This window comes from Castor canadensis, chromosome 6 (genome assembly GCF_047511655.1).
Source record: "Castor canadensis chromosome 6, mCasCan1.hap1v2, whole genome shotgun sequence".
Lineage (NCBI taxonomy): Eukaryota > Metazoa > Chordata > Mammalia > Rodentia > Castoridae > Castor > Castor canadensis.
Genome location: NC_133391.1, coordinates 1,138,588 through 1,154,933, shown reverse-complemented (window position 1 = coordinate 1,154,933; position 16,346 = coordinate 1,138,588). Strand labels below are relative to the sequence as shown.

Below are 16,346 nucleotides of genomic sequence, written 5' to 3'. Positions count from 1 at the left end.
GTCTGCGCCCCCTGCCCCTTCTGCATTCCTCCTGGAATCTGTGCCTGGCTCTTGGTTGTAGGAGAGATGAGGGTGCCCACCCACCTCCCAAAACCCATGTGGGGCCTCTGCACCCAGTTCTGGTCTGGACTCCACGACACAGGTCTCAGTGGGCAGAGTCCTTTCGTGTGACATGGCAAGACCTTTCTGTGGTCTTCTTCCTCAGAATTGCCTTAGATAGTTTCTGACTCTCACCTCAATTCCACTTCACAGCGAGCTTGAGCTCGTCAAAACCCTGCTAAGCTGGGCACTACTGGCTCACGCCTGTAATCCCAGCTACTCAGGAGGTTCGAAGCTAGCCAAATAGTTTGCAAGATCCTATCTCAAAAACACCCATCACAAAAAAGGTCCAGTGGAGTGGCTCGAGGTATAGACCCTGAGCTCAAACCCTAGTAGCCCCCCCCCCCCAAAAAAAAAACCCAAAACCCTGCTGAGAGGCCATGGTCCGCGGGCTGCTCTGGGAACCTGCGTTTGCAGTGTAACCCTCTCTGGGGAGCTGACTGGTGGTACCACCCTGGTCTCGTCCACCCTTCACTTGAGTTCGTTTTTCGTTCTCTCCTTAGGGTTATTCTTGGGTGCCTTTCAGTTCCTGCTACTCACCTCTCGCTTTCTTATGGCTTCCTTTGGAATGGGGGAGGGAGACGAGGAGGAGGTGAGGACTTTAGACTCGAGACAGAAAGCTACTGTGTTCTTCACCTGTCGAACTTAAAGAAGATTAGTCTGTAATGACCACAAAAAGGGAATTGTTCTGGAACTCACTAGATCAGGCCAACCTCAAACTCACAATCCTCCTGAGTGCTGAGATTACAGGCGTGCCTGCCATGCCCTGCTGGTTTATCTTTAAAGATTGGGATCTAGAGGAAAGTCTTACCCTCATCCTGATTCTTTTAGACCTGGCCGTCTCTGAGGTCCTCCTTGGCTCCATTTTCCCACTGGCCCCTCGCTGTGTCAGCGTGGAGTGCTCTGCCCTGTGGGTTCTCGCCTGCCCTAGCCTGTTGCCTTTTGCCCAGGGCATCTCAGGCTCCCCCTGCCTCATGGAGGAAGCTGGCACTGCCATGGTGCCTGTCCTGCTCCTCCCACACTTGGGCTTCCCCTGTAACCTGGGTGCCTAAAGCCGTGTGACTGCCTGGGATCCAGTCACCTGCCACCAGCACTCCAGGGGGTCCCTGCTTGGGGTTCTGCAGAGCTGGCCCCTGAGAGCCCTCTGAGGCCCTGGACCCCAGCTCCATCCCCAGTGTCCGTGTGCTGGGCACGGGCGAAGTCGTGTGGGTGGAGTGAATGATGGTGAAATGGGTGGGCGTGTGGACACGGGTGACCATGCCTGCTCTGGTGCCAGCAGGGTCCACAGTAATCAGAATTGCTGGGTGGCATTAGGGTAAGGCCTTGGGCTCAAGCCACGCATCTTCACACATCAAACCGAAACCCCGTCTCTGTTTAAAGGTTGTGCCCTGCAGGGGCCTCCGTCACGAGCACCTTTAGCGGTAAAGTTCCGTGAAGCTCTGGGGCTCAGAGCGACACTGGCGGGTCAGGCCTGTGCAGGGAGGAGGGGCTGCTGACAGAGGGACACGGTACCAGGCCACACTGAGCCGGGGCGACCGTGGGGTGTGGGCCTGGGCAGGCAGCTCTCCCGGGAGGTGTGCGTTTCGGGGTCGGGGTGACCCTCCCTGCCTGCCTAGCCACACGCAAGGCCCTGACCAGGGAAAGGCAATCACAGCGACCTTGAGGTCCCATGTCACCCAGGTGGAATGGCTGCCACCACAAAGAGCAGCAGTGCTGGTGGGGTGCAGTGTGGCCACGTGGAAATGAAGATGCGTGCAGAAGAACTGCCATGCAAGCGAGTGCTGCTGTCGGGCTCTGCCCGGAAGACTGAATCGGCTTGCTGTAGAGACCCTCAAGGCCGCGCTTGTGGCAGTGACAGTCACGATGAAGCCCATCAAAGGCTGGACGGAAGGTGGTATGCACACAGTGGCGTCACCGCTGTGCAGGTGATGATGTCTCTTGTGGGAAAACGGGTGGAACTGGACACCGTGGCGTTAAAGGATAAGCCAGACCTAGAAAGACAAGTGCCCACGGTTTCTCACTCGTGTCATTGGGACAGTGAAAGCACAGGGAACCGCTAGGCACATGAGCAGGAAAGAGGTGATAAGAAAGTCACAGGAGGTGACTGGTCACAGCAGGTCACAGGCACACGTGGAAATGTCGCAGCGAATCCCATACTTCACACGGTTTACGCAGGGTAACAAGAAATCTGGCCTGGGAGGTCAAAACGTGAGAACCCTCCAGCCAGACTGACCAGAAAAAGAGAAGACAAATTTCCGACTTGAGGACTGAGTGAAGTGACAGTGACACTTGTTTCTGGGTTTATTTTGTTTTGTGTGTCGTGCCGTTTCGGTCGCTCCCCCATGGCGTTAGCTTCTCCTGTGCGCATTGGCAACTCTGCAGAAGTGTTGGTTCAAATACTTTGTCCATTTTTATGTTGGGCTCTTTGTTGAGTTGTAAGAGTTCTTTATGTATTCTGAGTATCTGTCCCTTATTGGAGCTGTGATTGGCACGGATTTTCTCCCATCTGTCGACCGTGTTTTCCCTTCTTGGCGATGTCTGTGTGCGCCGAAACGCACAGTTACTTACTGCATTTCTTTTGTCGCATGTCTTTGGTGGAACGTCTAAGAGACCATTGTCGGTCAAAGTCAAAAAGCCTCACTCCTGTGTTTCCTTCTAAGAGGTTTATGATTTACCTCCTGCATTTAGGTTTCGATCCAATGCGAGTTGAAATTTGAATATCTGAATAAGGTGTGAGGCAAGGATCCCACTTTGTCACGCTATAGGAGTTCCTTTCTAGTCCTACTTTATTGGGTGCTTTTATCCCGAAGAGGTGTTGGATGTTGTCAAATGGTTTTCTTCCCTGATTGTGGCACTCACATGGGTCCTCCTTCACTCTCTTGTGGTGTGTCATGATCCTTGGTTTTCCACGGATGCCACCCTTGCGTTCCTGGAATCGTTGCTGTTGGTCTTGGTGTCTGATCTGTTCAGTAAGTTGGGTTCAGCTTGCTGGCACCTCGCAGAGGGTCTTCTCTTCCTCTAACTCCTTCATTTCCTCCTCCATCTCTTCCTCCTCCTCCTCGTCCTCCTCCATCTTCTCTTCCTCCATCTCTTACTCCTCTTCCTCCTTCTCCATCTCCTCCTCCCCCTCCATCTCCTCCTCCTCCTCCTCTTCCTCCTCCTCCTCTTCCTCCTCCATCTCCTCCTCCTCCATCTCTTCCTCCTCCTCATCTCTTCCTCCTCCTCCATCTCCTCCTCCTTCTCCTCCCCCTCCATCTCCTCCTCCTTCTCCTCCTCTCCCTCCATCTCCTCCTCCTCCTCCATCTCTTCTTCCTCCTCCTCTTCCTCCTCCATCTCCTCTTCCTCCATCTCTTTCTCCAGCTCCTCCAGCTCCTCCTCCTCCAGCTCCTCCTCCTCATCCTCCTCCTCCTCCTCCATCTCCTCCTCCTCCATCTCCTCCTCCTCCTCTAACTCCTCCAGCTCCTCTTCCTCCATCTTTTTCTCCATCTCCTCCGTCTCCTCCTCCTCCTCCGTCAGGGTCCCTGACTCAGGTTTGTTTCATGGGATGTTTTACTTGGCTCTTGCACTGGAGTGCATTAGGGTCTGTCCCTCCTGTCATGGTTTTTGGAAGAGTTTGACAAAAGTTGGTGTTAGTTTCTTAAATGTTTGGTAGAATTCACTGGTTCAGCATTTGGTCCGGTTTTCTTTTTTTCTTTCTTTGGTGGGAAATGTTTGATCGCTGATTCAGTCTCTACTGGCCATAGGGATTTTGCTGCTTCTTAATAATTTCTGTGTTCCTAGCGGCTTGTCCGTGGCCCGTAGGTTTCTGACTTGGTGGCCGTTGTGCCTGGGGTTCTCTGACCGTCCTCTGTTCCTGTAAAGTGAAGCGGCGGCCCCTTCATTTCTGATTTTAGTGACTCGGTTCCCTCCTTTTCCGTGGTCAGTGTAAAGGTTCGTCAGGTTTTTGTCCTCACTCCTTGATTCAGTGTTGTGGTTCTTGTTGATTTTCAGGACATCACAGGTGACCTACATCTTCCCTCTGCATTCTCTTCCAACAACAGATCTGCTGTTGTCCTCGTCGTCCCTCTGCGTGGAACTCGTCTGTCAGTCAGTCAGTCAGTCAGTGGTCTGGAGCGCTGTGGTTGGAGGTGCTGTGTTTTCCTTCACTTCAGTGCTTCAGGTGTTGACATTTCTCACACCTGTGGGTTCCTTGTCATCTTTGGGGTTCTGAGGCCCAGTGACTGTGTGGGGCCCACACTGCCCCGCCATGCGCCATCTGCCACGCCCTCGTGCCACATGACACGCGCACCCCCCACACCACGTTCCTGCTGCCATTCCTGCCACACGACACACACACCACGTCCTCACCTCCATGTCCTCACCCCACCACGTCCCGCCTCCCCCTCACTTGAAATTCACGCCGCCCGCTTTCTGCTGCCGCTCGGGTTCCCTGGTCGTCGTGGCTCTTGTTCTTGACGTCTGAAGTGCCGCTGGAATAATCCATGTCCTCTTTTCACTGAGGACTTGGGCTTGGTTTTTTGTTTTGAGTTTTGGTCCTCCTCTGCGGCGGGGCCTTTTCTTTTTCTTCCATGTTTCTTTTGGACTTTTGAAAATACAGAATCCATTCATCTTCACCATTTTGTTTTTGGGGTCAGGGTCTTGCTGTGCAGCCCAGGCGGGCCTTGAACTCGCACTGCTCTTGCCTGAGCCCCTCCCCTCCCTATGCCAGCAGTGCAGGGTCCACCACGCCTGGCTCGGCTCCCGTCAGCATGTGAAAGTCTCCTGGTTCTGTCACCTCAGGGGTTCTCCGTTGGTTTTGACTGACTGGTTAACCTTTTCTTTGCTTCTTGCCTGTGAGGTGAGGCCAGCCATTGCGAGTGCTGTCTGCTCAGTCCTGGGCGTCTTTGTGACAAGTCCTGTGCGCACAGCTCAGGTGCCGGGGCCCACACGAGACTCAGGACGGTGCTTAGCTCGGGGCCTGTGATCCCATACCTTCTGGGGTCTCTGTGTCTCTGGTGCTTCTGCCAGGCAGTCCTTGGCCCGAGTCTTTCCTTGCCACATGGTGCCGGCCCTGTCCTGCTGAGTGCTTTAGGGGGATCCTGTTCCTTCCCCATTCCCATCTGTGGCCACTTTCTCCCGGTGATCCCTGGACCTTCACACTGGTGGTTCAGCCTCCCTGAGGTCCTGGGCAGGGGCCCTTGATGCAGTGCTGTGCTGTGTCCTGGGGACCTGCCTGTGGTGGCGGGTTGGCGTTGGTGGTCTCACCTGGCCACGCTCCTACCTTTCAGGGTGCGCTGTCGTCTTTGCCTGCAGTCTGTGTCCTGCAAAGCATTGTGTTACACATTTTGCTGGTTTCTGCTTATTTTCAGAAGGGAGGAGGTCGTGGTGACTTGGCCCCCTCAGGTGAAGTCATGGTTGTTCTTGTGCTTTCTGGGTGCCAGGGTTGTGACAGGGTGGAGGTGGTCATCTAAGGGCCATGTGAAGACACGAGGTCTCAGCATGACTCAGTGTGCCCACGCCTTGGGCCTGCGGTTCTGCAGGCAGCCAGTTTTGCACACACAGTCTCGGCGCCAGAATACCCAGAGCACGTAGACGGTCCCCTCAGGCAGCCATGGCCACTGCGGGTTCTGTGCCTTGTCTAGGTTGTCAGCAAAGAAGAAGGGCCCTCTCAGGAAGGCCTGCTTGCAGCCCTGCCACCCTTCCAGGCAGCCAGACACCTGGTCACCTGCATGTCCCCTCAGTTCTTGCAAAAGAACTGAGGGCTGCGTTTCTGCACAGGAGGAGTCAGACGCTAGCCCACGGTTTATTGATGCTGGGGCCCCCAGATGGCTGGAGCTGGGTCCAGGCTTGGCTGTGGTCAAGACTCTTTCCTGCCCCTGTTGTACCGGTGGGCTGATCTCCTGTCTGTGGCCTGACCGCTCATGGGCCAAGCACCCCATGGATCCCTGCCGGGGGGTGCCACGGGCCTGGTTCACCTTGGGAAGCTAGTGTCAGTCCATGACCGTTGGAGAAACGAGTGTAGGTTCTTCTCTTGCTGTTGGGGAAGCACCTCATTGACACTGGAGAGCTGCATGGGTGACCGTGCTTTCCCTGCGGAATTTTCCCTTCTCTGCAAACACTGTGTCCACGCCCGAGGCTATCGGTTTGAGGAGGGGCTCAGAGTTAGCCACACTGTTCCCTACATGTGTGACTCCTTTACTTTCTGGAAAATTCCCTCCTCACTTGCTCTTCGCCCACCCTTCTCCTGGGTGCAGGGTAGATATTTCTCCCTAGCAGACCAGGCCTGGTAGGAGTTGGCTGGCTGGCAAGGCCGACGGGAGTGGAGTGCTGTGGCTCCTGGTGTCTTCTCCTCCAGGAGGTGGGCTGGGAGGAGGCTGCTGGGTGACGCTCTGGTTACTTTCGTGACCTGTCGCTTCAGCTCAGACCTTCATCGTCTGGTACTGGCTCGGCGGGGTCTGGAGTGGCTTTGCTCACAGGTCAAATCCAGCTCTTCCTGTAAGTGACATCCTGCAACTTCCTGTAAGTGACATCTCAGTGGAACTCAGCTGCATCTGCCCATCTTCTGCCTGCGGCTGCTGTGCACTGCCCCAGCAGAGAACCCCGGCCTGCAGCGATACCCTCCGACCTGGGGCGGCCTGGCTTCCATGCTTGTTACACTAGAACTCAAAGTGTGGTCATTCTTCACTGAGGGCCCCTGCACAGCAGCCCCAGGCCCTGACGAGGTCCTGCCTGCTTCCCTGGACATTCACTGGAGTGGGGGTCACCTGTGGGGACACTGGAGCAGCACTGCTCCTGGCCACTCAGCACACCTCCCAAGCCCACCTTGCCCCGCAGCACCTTTGCTCCTTCGCTCCTTCCCTCCTTCCCAGCTGTCAGAGCAGCTGCCCAGGTGACACAGAGCCCTGTGTGTATGCCCATGGCGGGGGCTCAGAGGCCACAGAAGAGGCCCCGACCATGAGGCCGCCCCAATCCAGAACTTGCCCCACCAGGGGATATAGCCAGGATGCCAGTGCAGGGCAGTGAGGTCACTTCCATTCACCCCCAGTCTACATCTGCCCGGTGCCAGCCAGAGCCCAGGGCTGGAGCATGGGGCAGGAGTTCTGTGGGGCTCACCACCCAGTCGTGGACCTTAGGGATTTGGTCACTGTGTTCTGTGGTTGGTGGCACAGTGGAGGCTGCAGGAGGCCCCACGCAGGTGACAGCACAGAGCCTGCGGAGGGCCGAAGGCAGAGGTGTGGTGGTGGCCTGCCATCTGTTAGGCTCTGCCCTGAACTTTCCTGTAACCGCCTTTGCGAGTGTTTACTTGCTGTTTGAGAAAGGGCACACGTGCATGGAACTGTGTGGACACAGTAGGATGAAGTAGTGACAGTAAGCTTTCCTCCTCTGGGACCCGGCGCGCCTCTGGACGCCATGTGCTGGTGTCTCTGGGCGGATGGATTGGACTGCTGGTCTCAGTGTCGAGTCTAAGCTCTTCCTTAAGCCATCCTGTGATGGGGCTGTCACGGCCCCTGGTAGGGCACAGAGGAGGCAAAGGTCCAGGCTTTACGTAACTTGCGCCAGGGTGGGGTGGGGTAGGGCTGGGTCTCCTGACTCTTCCTGTGTCTGCCACCCCAGGGCTCACCTGGGCCCCTCCTGAGGGGCCAGCCAGACCTGTGATGCCCGTCCTGGCCTGTGGTCCTGCAGCCCGGATGACTTGCAGTGAGGGGGTGGACAGCAGAGGACAGGAGCCTAGAGGTGGAGGCCATCGGTGCCGGCCAAAGGTGGCTTTGGAAGAGCAGCCTCTTGCTGGGGTGGCACCTGTTCCTGAGTCAGTGTGTTCAGCACACCTGCCCTGCTGAGCACGAGCACAGCCTGCTGAGGGACACGCTGCCCCTGGGCTGGCCGCTCCCCAGTGGCTGGCTGCCAGCCTCATCCTGGGTGTGTGGTGCATTTGGGGCAGCACTGCTGGTCACGGTGCCTCTTAGTGGAGGCGAGTACACCAGTCAGGCATTGCCTGTGGATCAGGAACACAAGCCCTCTCTCTAAACTAAATTGTAGTGAACAGGAGACGGAGATGTCCAGAATAAGGTTGCAAACTTGCAAACCCTGCCCCCTTTGCATGCTCCCCTGTCCATACTGAGCTGCTGGCTTGCCCTGCTCGGCCCACCCTGCTCAGGGGCAGAGAAGCCTGAGACAGACGCGAGGCTCACAGTGGGGCTGGCTGGTTTTAAGGCAGGTGGCGAGGGCTCTCGGAAGACACAATCCAATTAGTTCTCGTGTTCTCGTTTTTCAAGCTGACTGTAAATACAGGTATTTCTCAGTGAGGTATGAAAAAGGTGGCTGCAGGCAGCAATGTCAGTGCTTTTCCAGCTCCCCCGCCTCCCCCAGGGATCAGCCCGTGTCGGCTGCAAGGGAGCGGTAACAGATGCTTCTCCTCTGCCACAGAGCTGGAGCCTGGCTGGCCGCAGAGGGAGGGCAGGTCCAGTCTCATGCTGCGTGGGGAGCTGGGGCCAGAGAGGGGAGACATGGCCGTGGCCACACTCGGCTGGGGTGTGAGACCCAGAGTGTGTGTGTCTGATCGTGAGAGGGCTGGGGGAGGAAGGTCTGGGCCAGCTGGGGCAGGACGAGGTCCTGTTTTGGGTGGTGCCCTGGGCTGGCGCTGTAATCCACGTTCTCCCACTCTGTGTTGAAGCCTCAAGGACAGATGGTCTTATCCCAGTCTGCATGTGTGTGATCACAGGGACCGTGTGTTTTCCTGTGCCCAGGTGTGGGCTTCAGCCGATGTGGTCAGAGCCTCTGCCCACCATTGAACACCCTCCCCGGCTCATTGATTAACCTCAGCGAGAAAAGCACAGGGAGGAGGGGTTGAGGGGCTGGCTCAGGGCTTCCTGGAGTGGCCGTGGCTGCACAGCCTGCAGTGTCCAGCTGGTGATCCCAGAAGCCTTTCCCAGATCTCATCCAGCAGCCAGCTGGCCTTTCCTCCTGTAAAATCCAATGTGCTATGTTAAAGACAGAGATTGGGAGGATGGTGGTTCAAGGCCAACCCTGGCAAACCGTTTGAGACCCCTACACAGCAAGTACAAAGAGGAGGCTCACAGTCCAGGCCTTCCCAGACATGAAGTGAGACCCCGTGTCAAGACTAAAGGGGCCGGGGTGTGGCTCAAGTGGTAGAGCACCTGCCTACAGCACAAGGCCCTGAGTTCTAACTCCAGTCCTCGGGGCAGGGGGCAGGGACCCTGTTGTTTCCTAGGTTGGGTGACTGCAAGCAAGCACACTGGTGTCTTCTCAGCACTCCTGCCCGTCAGGGCCACTCGGTGCCCGGCTTCGGGGAGGCTGCAGCCCAGGGATTTGCGAGTTGGGCGGAGGCAGCTGCAGATGTGTGCAGCTGGCCACTGTCCAGTGGGACGTCACGTGGGTGACAGGGTTGTGAGACATCACGGTGGCCTGTGTCCTGGGCAGCCCTGGGCAGGTGGGCCTGTAGTGGGTCCAGGCGGCCGCCAATGGGGCTGAGAGGGGTGTTGGGCACAGGCTCAGAGGGGCGGAGACCCCTCCCCGTTAGGAGGAGGCTGAGGGTTGGTTACTTAGGAGTCTGAGGTTACAAATCACAACGAAAGGCTCAGTGTTTGCTTTGGACACTGTGGCAGAAGCCAGCGCTTCCTGCTTCTTTTCTGGAAATCATCCAGAAATAACAAGAAGAGTGAGAATCAAAATGGCAAACTTACATTTTGGCAAAACAGAGATAGAGATGAGCCCAAGCCACAAGCAGGAGGCAGGTGGCCAGCAGCGGGGGAGATGCACGGAGTGCGAGGACGTGCGTGCAGCCAGGACAAGCCGGGGCGAACTCCTGAAAGGGGCCACCTGGGTCCCGAGCCCGCGTCCGTGGGGGCCGGCGTGGGCCAGGTGGAGCCGTGTCCACATGCTGTCGCATGGCTCGCAGGAAGTAGGGGCTGCTGGGGTCCCACGCATGCTGTGCTCTGAGGAGAGCGTGTGCTGTCGCTGAAGCGGTGCCTGTGATCAAACCTGCAGCACAACTGTCCGGTTGGATCAGAGGGACGGAAGCGGTGACCTCCGGCAGAGGATCTGACGAAAGTCACCTTGTGTGGGATGATAAAAGTCTCATTGCGCACGTGAGCAGAGCAGAGAAGCAGGGAGACCAGGCAGAGAAGTCACAGAAAACGCAGCTAGCTGGCCGTGAGTGGCTGGGGCCTGTACCCATGGCAGTCAGCGTCCGGTGGAATCCCAAGGGGACCCTGCAGGGACCTCGAGAAGCAGCAGCGACACAGGGAAGGCAGAACAGCCGGAGAGACAGTGGGGGGAAGGAAGAAGGATTGGGGCGCACACGGAACGGAGGCAACTTCTAGGCCTGAGAGCTCGTCACCTGACTGGAAGATGAAGCTCTCGTGGGAGTCAGGGAAATAGGAAAAGGCCACATGTCCTGGCAATGTGGGACTTCACGCTTAACAGGATGACGTAGAAGAGGGGACAGAGCAGAGAAGGGGTCTCCTCGACAGCCGACGATGAAAACACCTGTAAAGATGGCGTTGAGTTGCAAGTGTAGTGAACTGTGTCTTGGCGCTTTCCAGAGGAACAGAGCCAAGAGGGTCCGTCTGTCCATCTGTCTACCTAGAGAGATGGAGCGATCGACTATGAGGGGTTGGCTGACGTGATCATGGAGGCTGGAAGTCCCATGGATGCAAGCTGGAGACCTGGGGGAGGGGGGAGGTGCCCGCTCAGGCACGAAGGAGGAATGCTCACCTCCTCTTTGCTCTGTGTGGCCCAACAGGGCGGATGGATGGTGCGTCCACGTTGCGGAGGGGAGTCTCTCCTGGGTCACTGTTCAAACGCTGAGCTGCTAGTCACCTCACGGACACACGGAGACACGGCAGATGGACAGGTGGAGCTGGCTGTCACAGGCTGTATAAAGGTAGAGCGAGGAGGGTGACATTGACTAGCTAGACACGCAGGACCTGCCGTCGGCACCCTCGGACCCAGGCGAGTAATGGGCACAACATAAAGCTGAGCGTTACAAATGCAGCCGGAGCAAAAAGTGCGAACTCCTCAATGTCCAGAGCCAGGTCGAAAGGCCGCAGAACGGTCTGGCTTTAAAAGCCATCAGACAGCGTCAAGATGTAAATGGCTCAAGTCTCCCGCTGAAAGAGAAGGACTTCTTGACGAGTCACCTAGCAGACCGCAGTCGTTGTTCCAGGCCACCAGGTGGTCACACCCAGAGGCCAGGGTTGTCTCCACCCCAGGCGTGCCAGATCCAAGCCAGGGAGCACTGCAGAAAACGGCAGATGCCCTCCTGAGCCCTGAAGGTGCAGACGGACAGACGTCTGGGTGGCGTGTGGCAGAGCAAAGTGGTGATCGTCAGGAGCGCGGACATCATAGCAAGGCAGGGAACGGCTGGAGGCCAGCCAGTGCCGATGGTGACACAGCGCCCGTGTGCGCTGTCCTCAAACGAGAGATCGCACGACTTACAAAGGGCTTAGGAGAACGCCCTGGGCAATCATCTGTTAGGTAATAAAAATTCTTCTTCGGCCTTTATAAACGTTCATAAGTGGACCAGAGGACTGACTGCAGTGTGATGAAACTTGAGATTAGGAACAAAACCAGAAAGAGAGCGCCTAAGGCTTAGAATCCAAAACAGCGACAAACGGGACGAAACAATCGCAGTAAACAGTTCCTGGTTTGAGCGAGATGCTGTGGGAAAGTGGGTGAGACCTAGGAAACAGTTGTAGTTTTTACAACAGTGTGCCGTTAGTGTTTTGCCAGTATAGAAAATACTCCTCGTGAGAACCAGGACAAACATCTGAATTCTGGGCTTAAATAAGTATCCCATGGACTGACCCCAGCTGTCAGCATCAGGGGCAAAGAAGCAGCCCCAGGAGGACAAGAGTTGGGAGTCTCCAGAGGTCACAGCCGAGGCTCATAAGAGCAAGAAATGGTAGTGAGTGAGTCCACATGCCATTCTTTGAACTGAAGCCATTAAAATAGACAAATTAGTCACAATTCTGGTAAAAAAAAATTAATAGACAATGTCACCACCCAAAATGAGCCAGGCACCAGTGGCTCACCCTGTAATCCCAGCTACTCAGAAGTCAGAGATCAGGAGAACCATTTGAAGCCAGCCTGGGCAAATAATAGTTCTTGAGATCCAATCTTCAGAAAAACCCATCACAAAAAGTGGCTGGTAGAGGAGGTCAGTTGGTAGAGGCCTGCCTAGCAAGTGTGAGGCCCTGAGTTCAAACCCCAGTGCTGTTCCCCAAAGAAACCAGAGAAGCAGGACTGATTGCGGTGGAGCTGGGCAGGCGTGGGAGAGCCTTGGGGTGCTGAGGTCTCGGCTGTGTTGGGAGTGGGATGTGCAGAGCAGCTCTGGGGCTGTTCACCCGGGACCAGGCCTCGCAATGTCTGTCACGCTGCACAGTGATCTGAACGACTGCTGAAAGATGTGTGAAAGAACTGTGGCTGCTGCGGGAGTTCTGTGACAGTTCAAAGCCCTTCACAGCTCCTGGTAACCAAGCTCCATCCGCCGAGTGAGGGCCACACTTCGCTGGAAAACTTGACCTGCACCGACTGCAGAAGGGGGGGCCTTGCTGCCCTCCCCAGTACAGGCACCAGAAGTGAGTCCAGCAGGGCCAGTTCCCCGGGCCATTTCCCACACTCAAAGCCCAGTGCCTGTCCCCACTGTGTCACGGGGCGGGGGGAGTCGTTCAGAAATGAGAAAGTCCAGGCCTGTGTGCACGCCAGTGGGTGTCAGGGCTGGTGTGTGAGCGATGAAAACAGCAGTTAACATAAACCATCCTGGTCGATCTTCTGCGGCTGTCACAGGCCTTTTGAGGCTGGGTACTTTATAGTGAATAGAAAGTTACTTGGCTCATGGTTCTGACAGCTATAAAGTCCCAAGGTCAAGGGACCATATTCAGCAGGGGCATGGGGGCCTGGGGGGCCGGGCTGAGGAGCGGCCAGAGCCTCGTCTGCAGGAGTGACACAGGACCTCCGTGCTACTTCCCGGTGGCCAGCATTGGGGTCTCCTTGTCCGTGAGTCTTGTCTGCTGGGAGCAGGGCACCTGTGGACCTCATAGGAGCAGACTTTAGCTCTTGGGAAGCCCCTCGTCCAGCTGTGGCGGCCTATCCCCAGTTCTGTTGACTGTGCTGTTTCTGAGCTCTGTGCCCTGGTCTCCTGGCCTGTGGTCTGTCCAGCTCCCCTTCTGCTGCCCTGAGCCCGTCCACCAGGTGTGCCAGAGCAGGTAGCCACACACTTTCTCCTACCGTGATGTGTAAACACTGAGATCACAGCTGGGAGAATTGAGAACAGGTTCCTTCCCTGACCTGGGAAGGGCATGCCCAAAGTGACCGTGTGTCTCTGTGGCCACGCTGCAAACAGGAGTGGCTGAGGAGAGAGAGGGCTGTTTGCAATCTCGAATGCTTCGTGGCCACAGCTCTAGGCTGCTGGGGTTCCCAGGCAGCAGCCCTCCTCCCCAGCTTCCCGGCATGGTGGGGATCCTGCCCAGACAAATGCAGATACTGCCTCTGGGACTTCCAGGTAGGGGGTGGGGGGGGTGAGGGACGGCACCTGGGCCATGGGCTCTGGGCCGGGCTACACAGCCCTGTCTGCTGACCCTGGCCCTGTGTTTCCCCACAGCTGGAGATGGAGCTGAAGATGCTGAAGTCCCAGCCGAGCTGCGCCGAGCCCAGCTTTCCGTTCTGCAGGGAGGAGGTGGACTCGCTCAGGTATGACCCCCACACCTCACCTTGTTCTCCCAGCAGCCCACGGACCCCTTCCTCCCTGCGTTCTGGAAGGTGTTTTCTTTCTCAGTCACATTCTGTCTGCCTAGGTTCCTCTGTGCAGACACACGTGTCTCTACTGGGCTGGGTCTTCTCCAGTGTCCTTCCCTTGGCCAGCCCTGACAGCTGTCCTCTCAGCACGTATTGGTGCTCTCAGGAAGTGCAGACGCTCCTGTCAGGGCGTCCGAGGGGACCTGCCTCTGTTGCCAGCAGCATGAAGTAACAGCCCCCCCACCTCCCCACCGCCTGCATGCCAGCAGCCCGCTGAGGGACCCGTGGGCAGCGGTGTGTGAGGGGTGCAGACAAGCGTCTTGCAGGAGTTACAGAAGCAGCAGCTAGCCAGGCATGCACCCAGGGTGTCAGTGGGCACCTCCGTCCGTGTTTGGAGGCGCGCTCCCTGCTCCAGAGCCCTGCATGCTCCTCTTAGCGTGTTCCTCGCCTCTGTTGCCCAGCCCCCCTGCCTTCTTAGTAAGGCCTTGGATGGTGCTGGTCCCAAGGCCTGTCTCCGTTCACCCACAGATGGGACATCCTGGCAGCATGGGTCAGGGTTCTTGCAGCCCCTTCTGGCACCCATGTTGGCCATGCCATCCAGCATCTGACTGAAGCGGGTGTGGGCAGGCTGTCACCATCCTCCTGGCATCCTGGGGGAGGCAGCCACTGGGATGCATAGTGACAGTTGCAGAGCACTGGAGCCCTGCAGGGCCCACTCTGCCCAAAGGGTCTGCCCTGGCCAGCTGCTGGGCTCCCAGGGCTCTGCACCCTGAATGCTGGTGGGTGGGAGGAGATGGGGCCTGGGACCAGGTGCTGCATGGCCTGTTGTGGAGCTGGGGTGGAGCGGCCTTCCTGGGCTGGGTGGCTGAGGCCTCAACACAGGGATGAGTCCTGTCCCCATTGCTGGGATGGCTTCTGCTCTGTCACTCTCTCCTGGGGCCTGTCCCTTCATGGGTGAAGGCTGGGCAAGTCCTGCTTTGCAGAGCTGTTGAGATAAAAGCCAGGAAACACACAAGATGTCACTTCACCCAGCGGCCCAGGAAGCGTTTGTTGAAGGACAGTGACTAACTGGGAAGTGCCCTTCTCAGCTGGAGGCCCCTCGTTTCCAGAGGCACAGACTGAGGCCTCAAAACGGGCCTCCAGGGACGCACTGGCTCCTTGGTTGTGTGTGTCCGCTCCGGTGTCGCGGGCACCGTCGGCTGAGCACGAGGGTGATGGAGTGGCGAGTTTAGACGACTGCATGCTTCACCTTTACCAGTTTCCTGGTTTAATGGTGACGTGGGGGACGTTATTCATGGGGAATCCGGCTCTGTGGTTACAGACGGAGAGGAGCACAGTGTGCAGGAGAGCAAGCGCTTGGGGCCGGGCTCCCGGGGTGTGCGTCTGTGGGAGCTGCATGTTGACAGGGTGGGGTGACCGTGGCAGGGGGGCTGGAGGCATAGCCTGGGCTGGGATTTTGGTCTTTATTCTGCAAGCACTCGGAAGCCATTAGATGTTTTAAAGTAGAAAAGTGACATGGTCCGGTCCAATTGTGCTGTCCGCGTCTCTGGCCTCCAGGGCGGGAAGGAGGAGCTTAGCACGGATGGGCAGCTGTCCCCTGGCCAAGCGTTGGACAAGGCTTTGTGTGAACCATCCATCCAAGCTAGGCAGAGAACAGCAAAATGCCCCCACACAGACCCGACGCGAGTGCCACGTCTGTAATAAGGACTCTTACACCATGGAGGGGTGGCCGGGGGTCAGACAGAAGGAGGAGTGCGAGTGAGGTTCGTGGGTACCTGAAGAAGGGCCTTCCTTAGGCAAGGGCTGAGCCCTGAGTTCAAACCCCAGTACCACCAGCCAAAATAAGAGGGGCCTTGCAGGCGGGTTCTGAGCTTGTGCGGCCCAGGACAGTGAAGGCAGAATGAGCCTCTCCTCACATCTTCTGCAAGAGGTGCCGTCCATGGAGGGGCCTGCAGCAGTCCTGGGGCCAGCGGGGTTGGTGTCCCCGCCTCTGAGCCCCGAATGCTGCACGAGGCAGGTGGTCCCCAGCCCCTGAGCAAGGATTGGGCTTGGATGGTGGCAGGTGCAGCTTTCAGGGCCTCAGCAGTCTCTCGCACACCCACTCGCTCTGCCAGGCCTCTCGGGGCCTCCAGTCTGTCTCGATGGTTGACAGAACCACGGTCAGGTGCATGTCAGATTTCTGGGCTGGCACACTTTGTGTTCATTTATTTTTAAAACTTTAAAAGCAGACTTTATCACTGACAACTTTCACACCAAGACCAAAGCTTTATTGCCACCATCTCCAAGAATGCAGCTATGGGACAGAGGGCCTGTGACTGCTGACCAGAACAGGTCACCGTACACTGGAGGCCGTGCTGGACACACTGCCGCCACCTCAGCTCTCCAGTGTGTCCTCTGCTGGCCGCAGAGCAGCTGAGGGTGAGATGGCTCCATGCAGGTACTGCTCCCCAGGCGGCCTCTGTGTCCTGGACTCCCTTGGAACACATGGTGAAAAACAAGGACGTGTAGAACCT

General features: G+C 57.2%; 1 protein-coding gene across 12 annotated transcripts in view; it reads left to right on the top strand.

The window, feature by feature from the left end:
• The window catches only part of Mad1l1 (mitotic arrest deficient 1 like 1), a 267,255-nt gene that overhangs the window by 157,771 nt on the left and 93,138 nt on the right, over positions 1-16,346 (top strand). For 11 of the 12 annotated variants that reach the window (XM_074075385.1, XM_074075384.1, XM_074075388.1 and 8 more), the window contains one exon: positions 13,700-13,788. The exons of the other annotated variant lie outside the window; for it this stretch is intronic. In XM_074075385.1, coding sequence (XP_073931486.1) covers positions 13,700-13,788 — 89 coding nt within the window. The remainder of the gene's footprint in view (positions 1-13,699; positions 13,789-16,346) is intronic. 12 annotated transcript variants of the gene reach the window in all.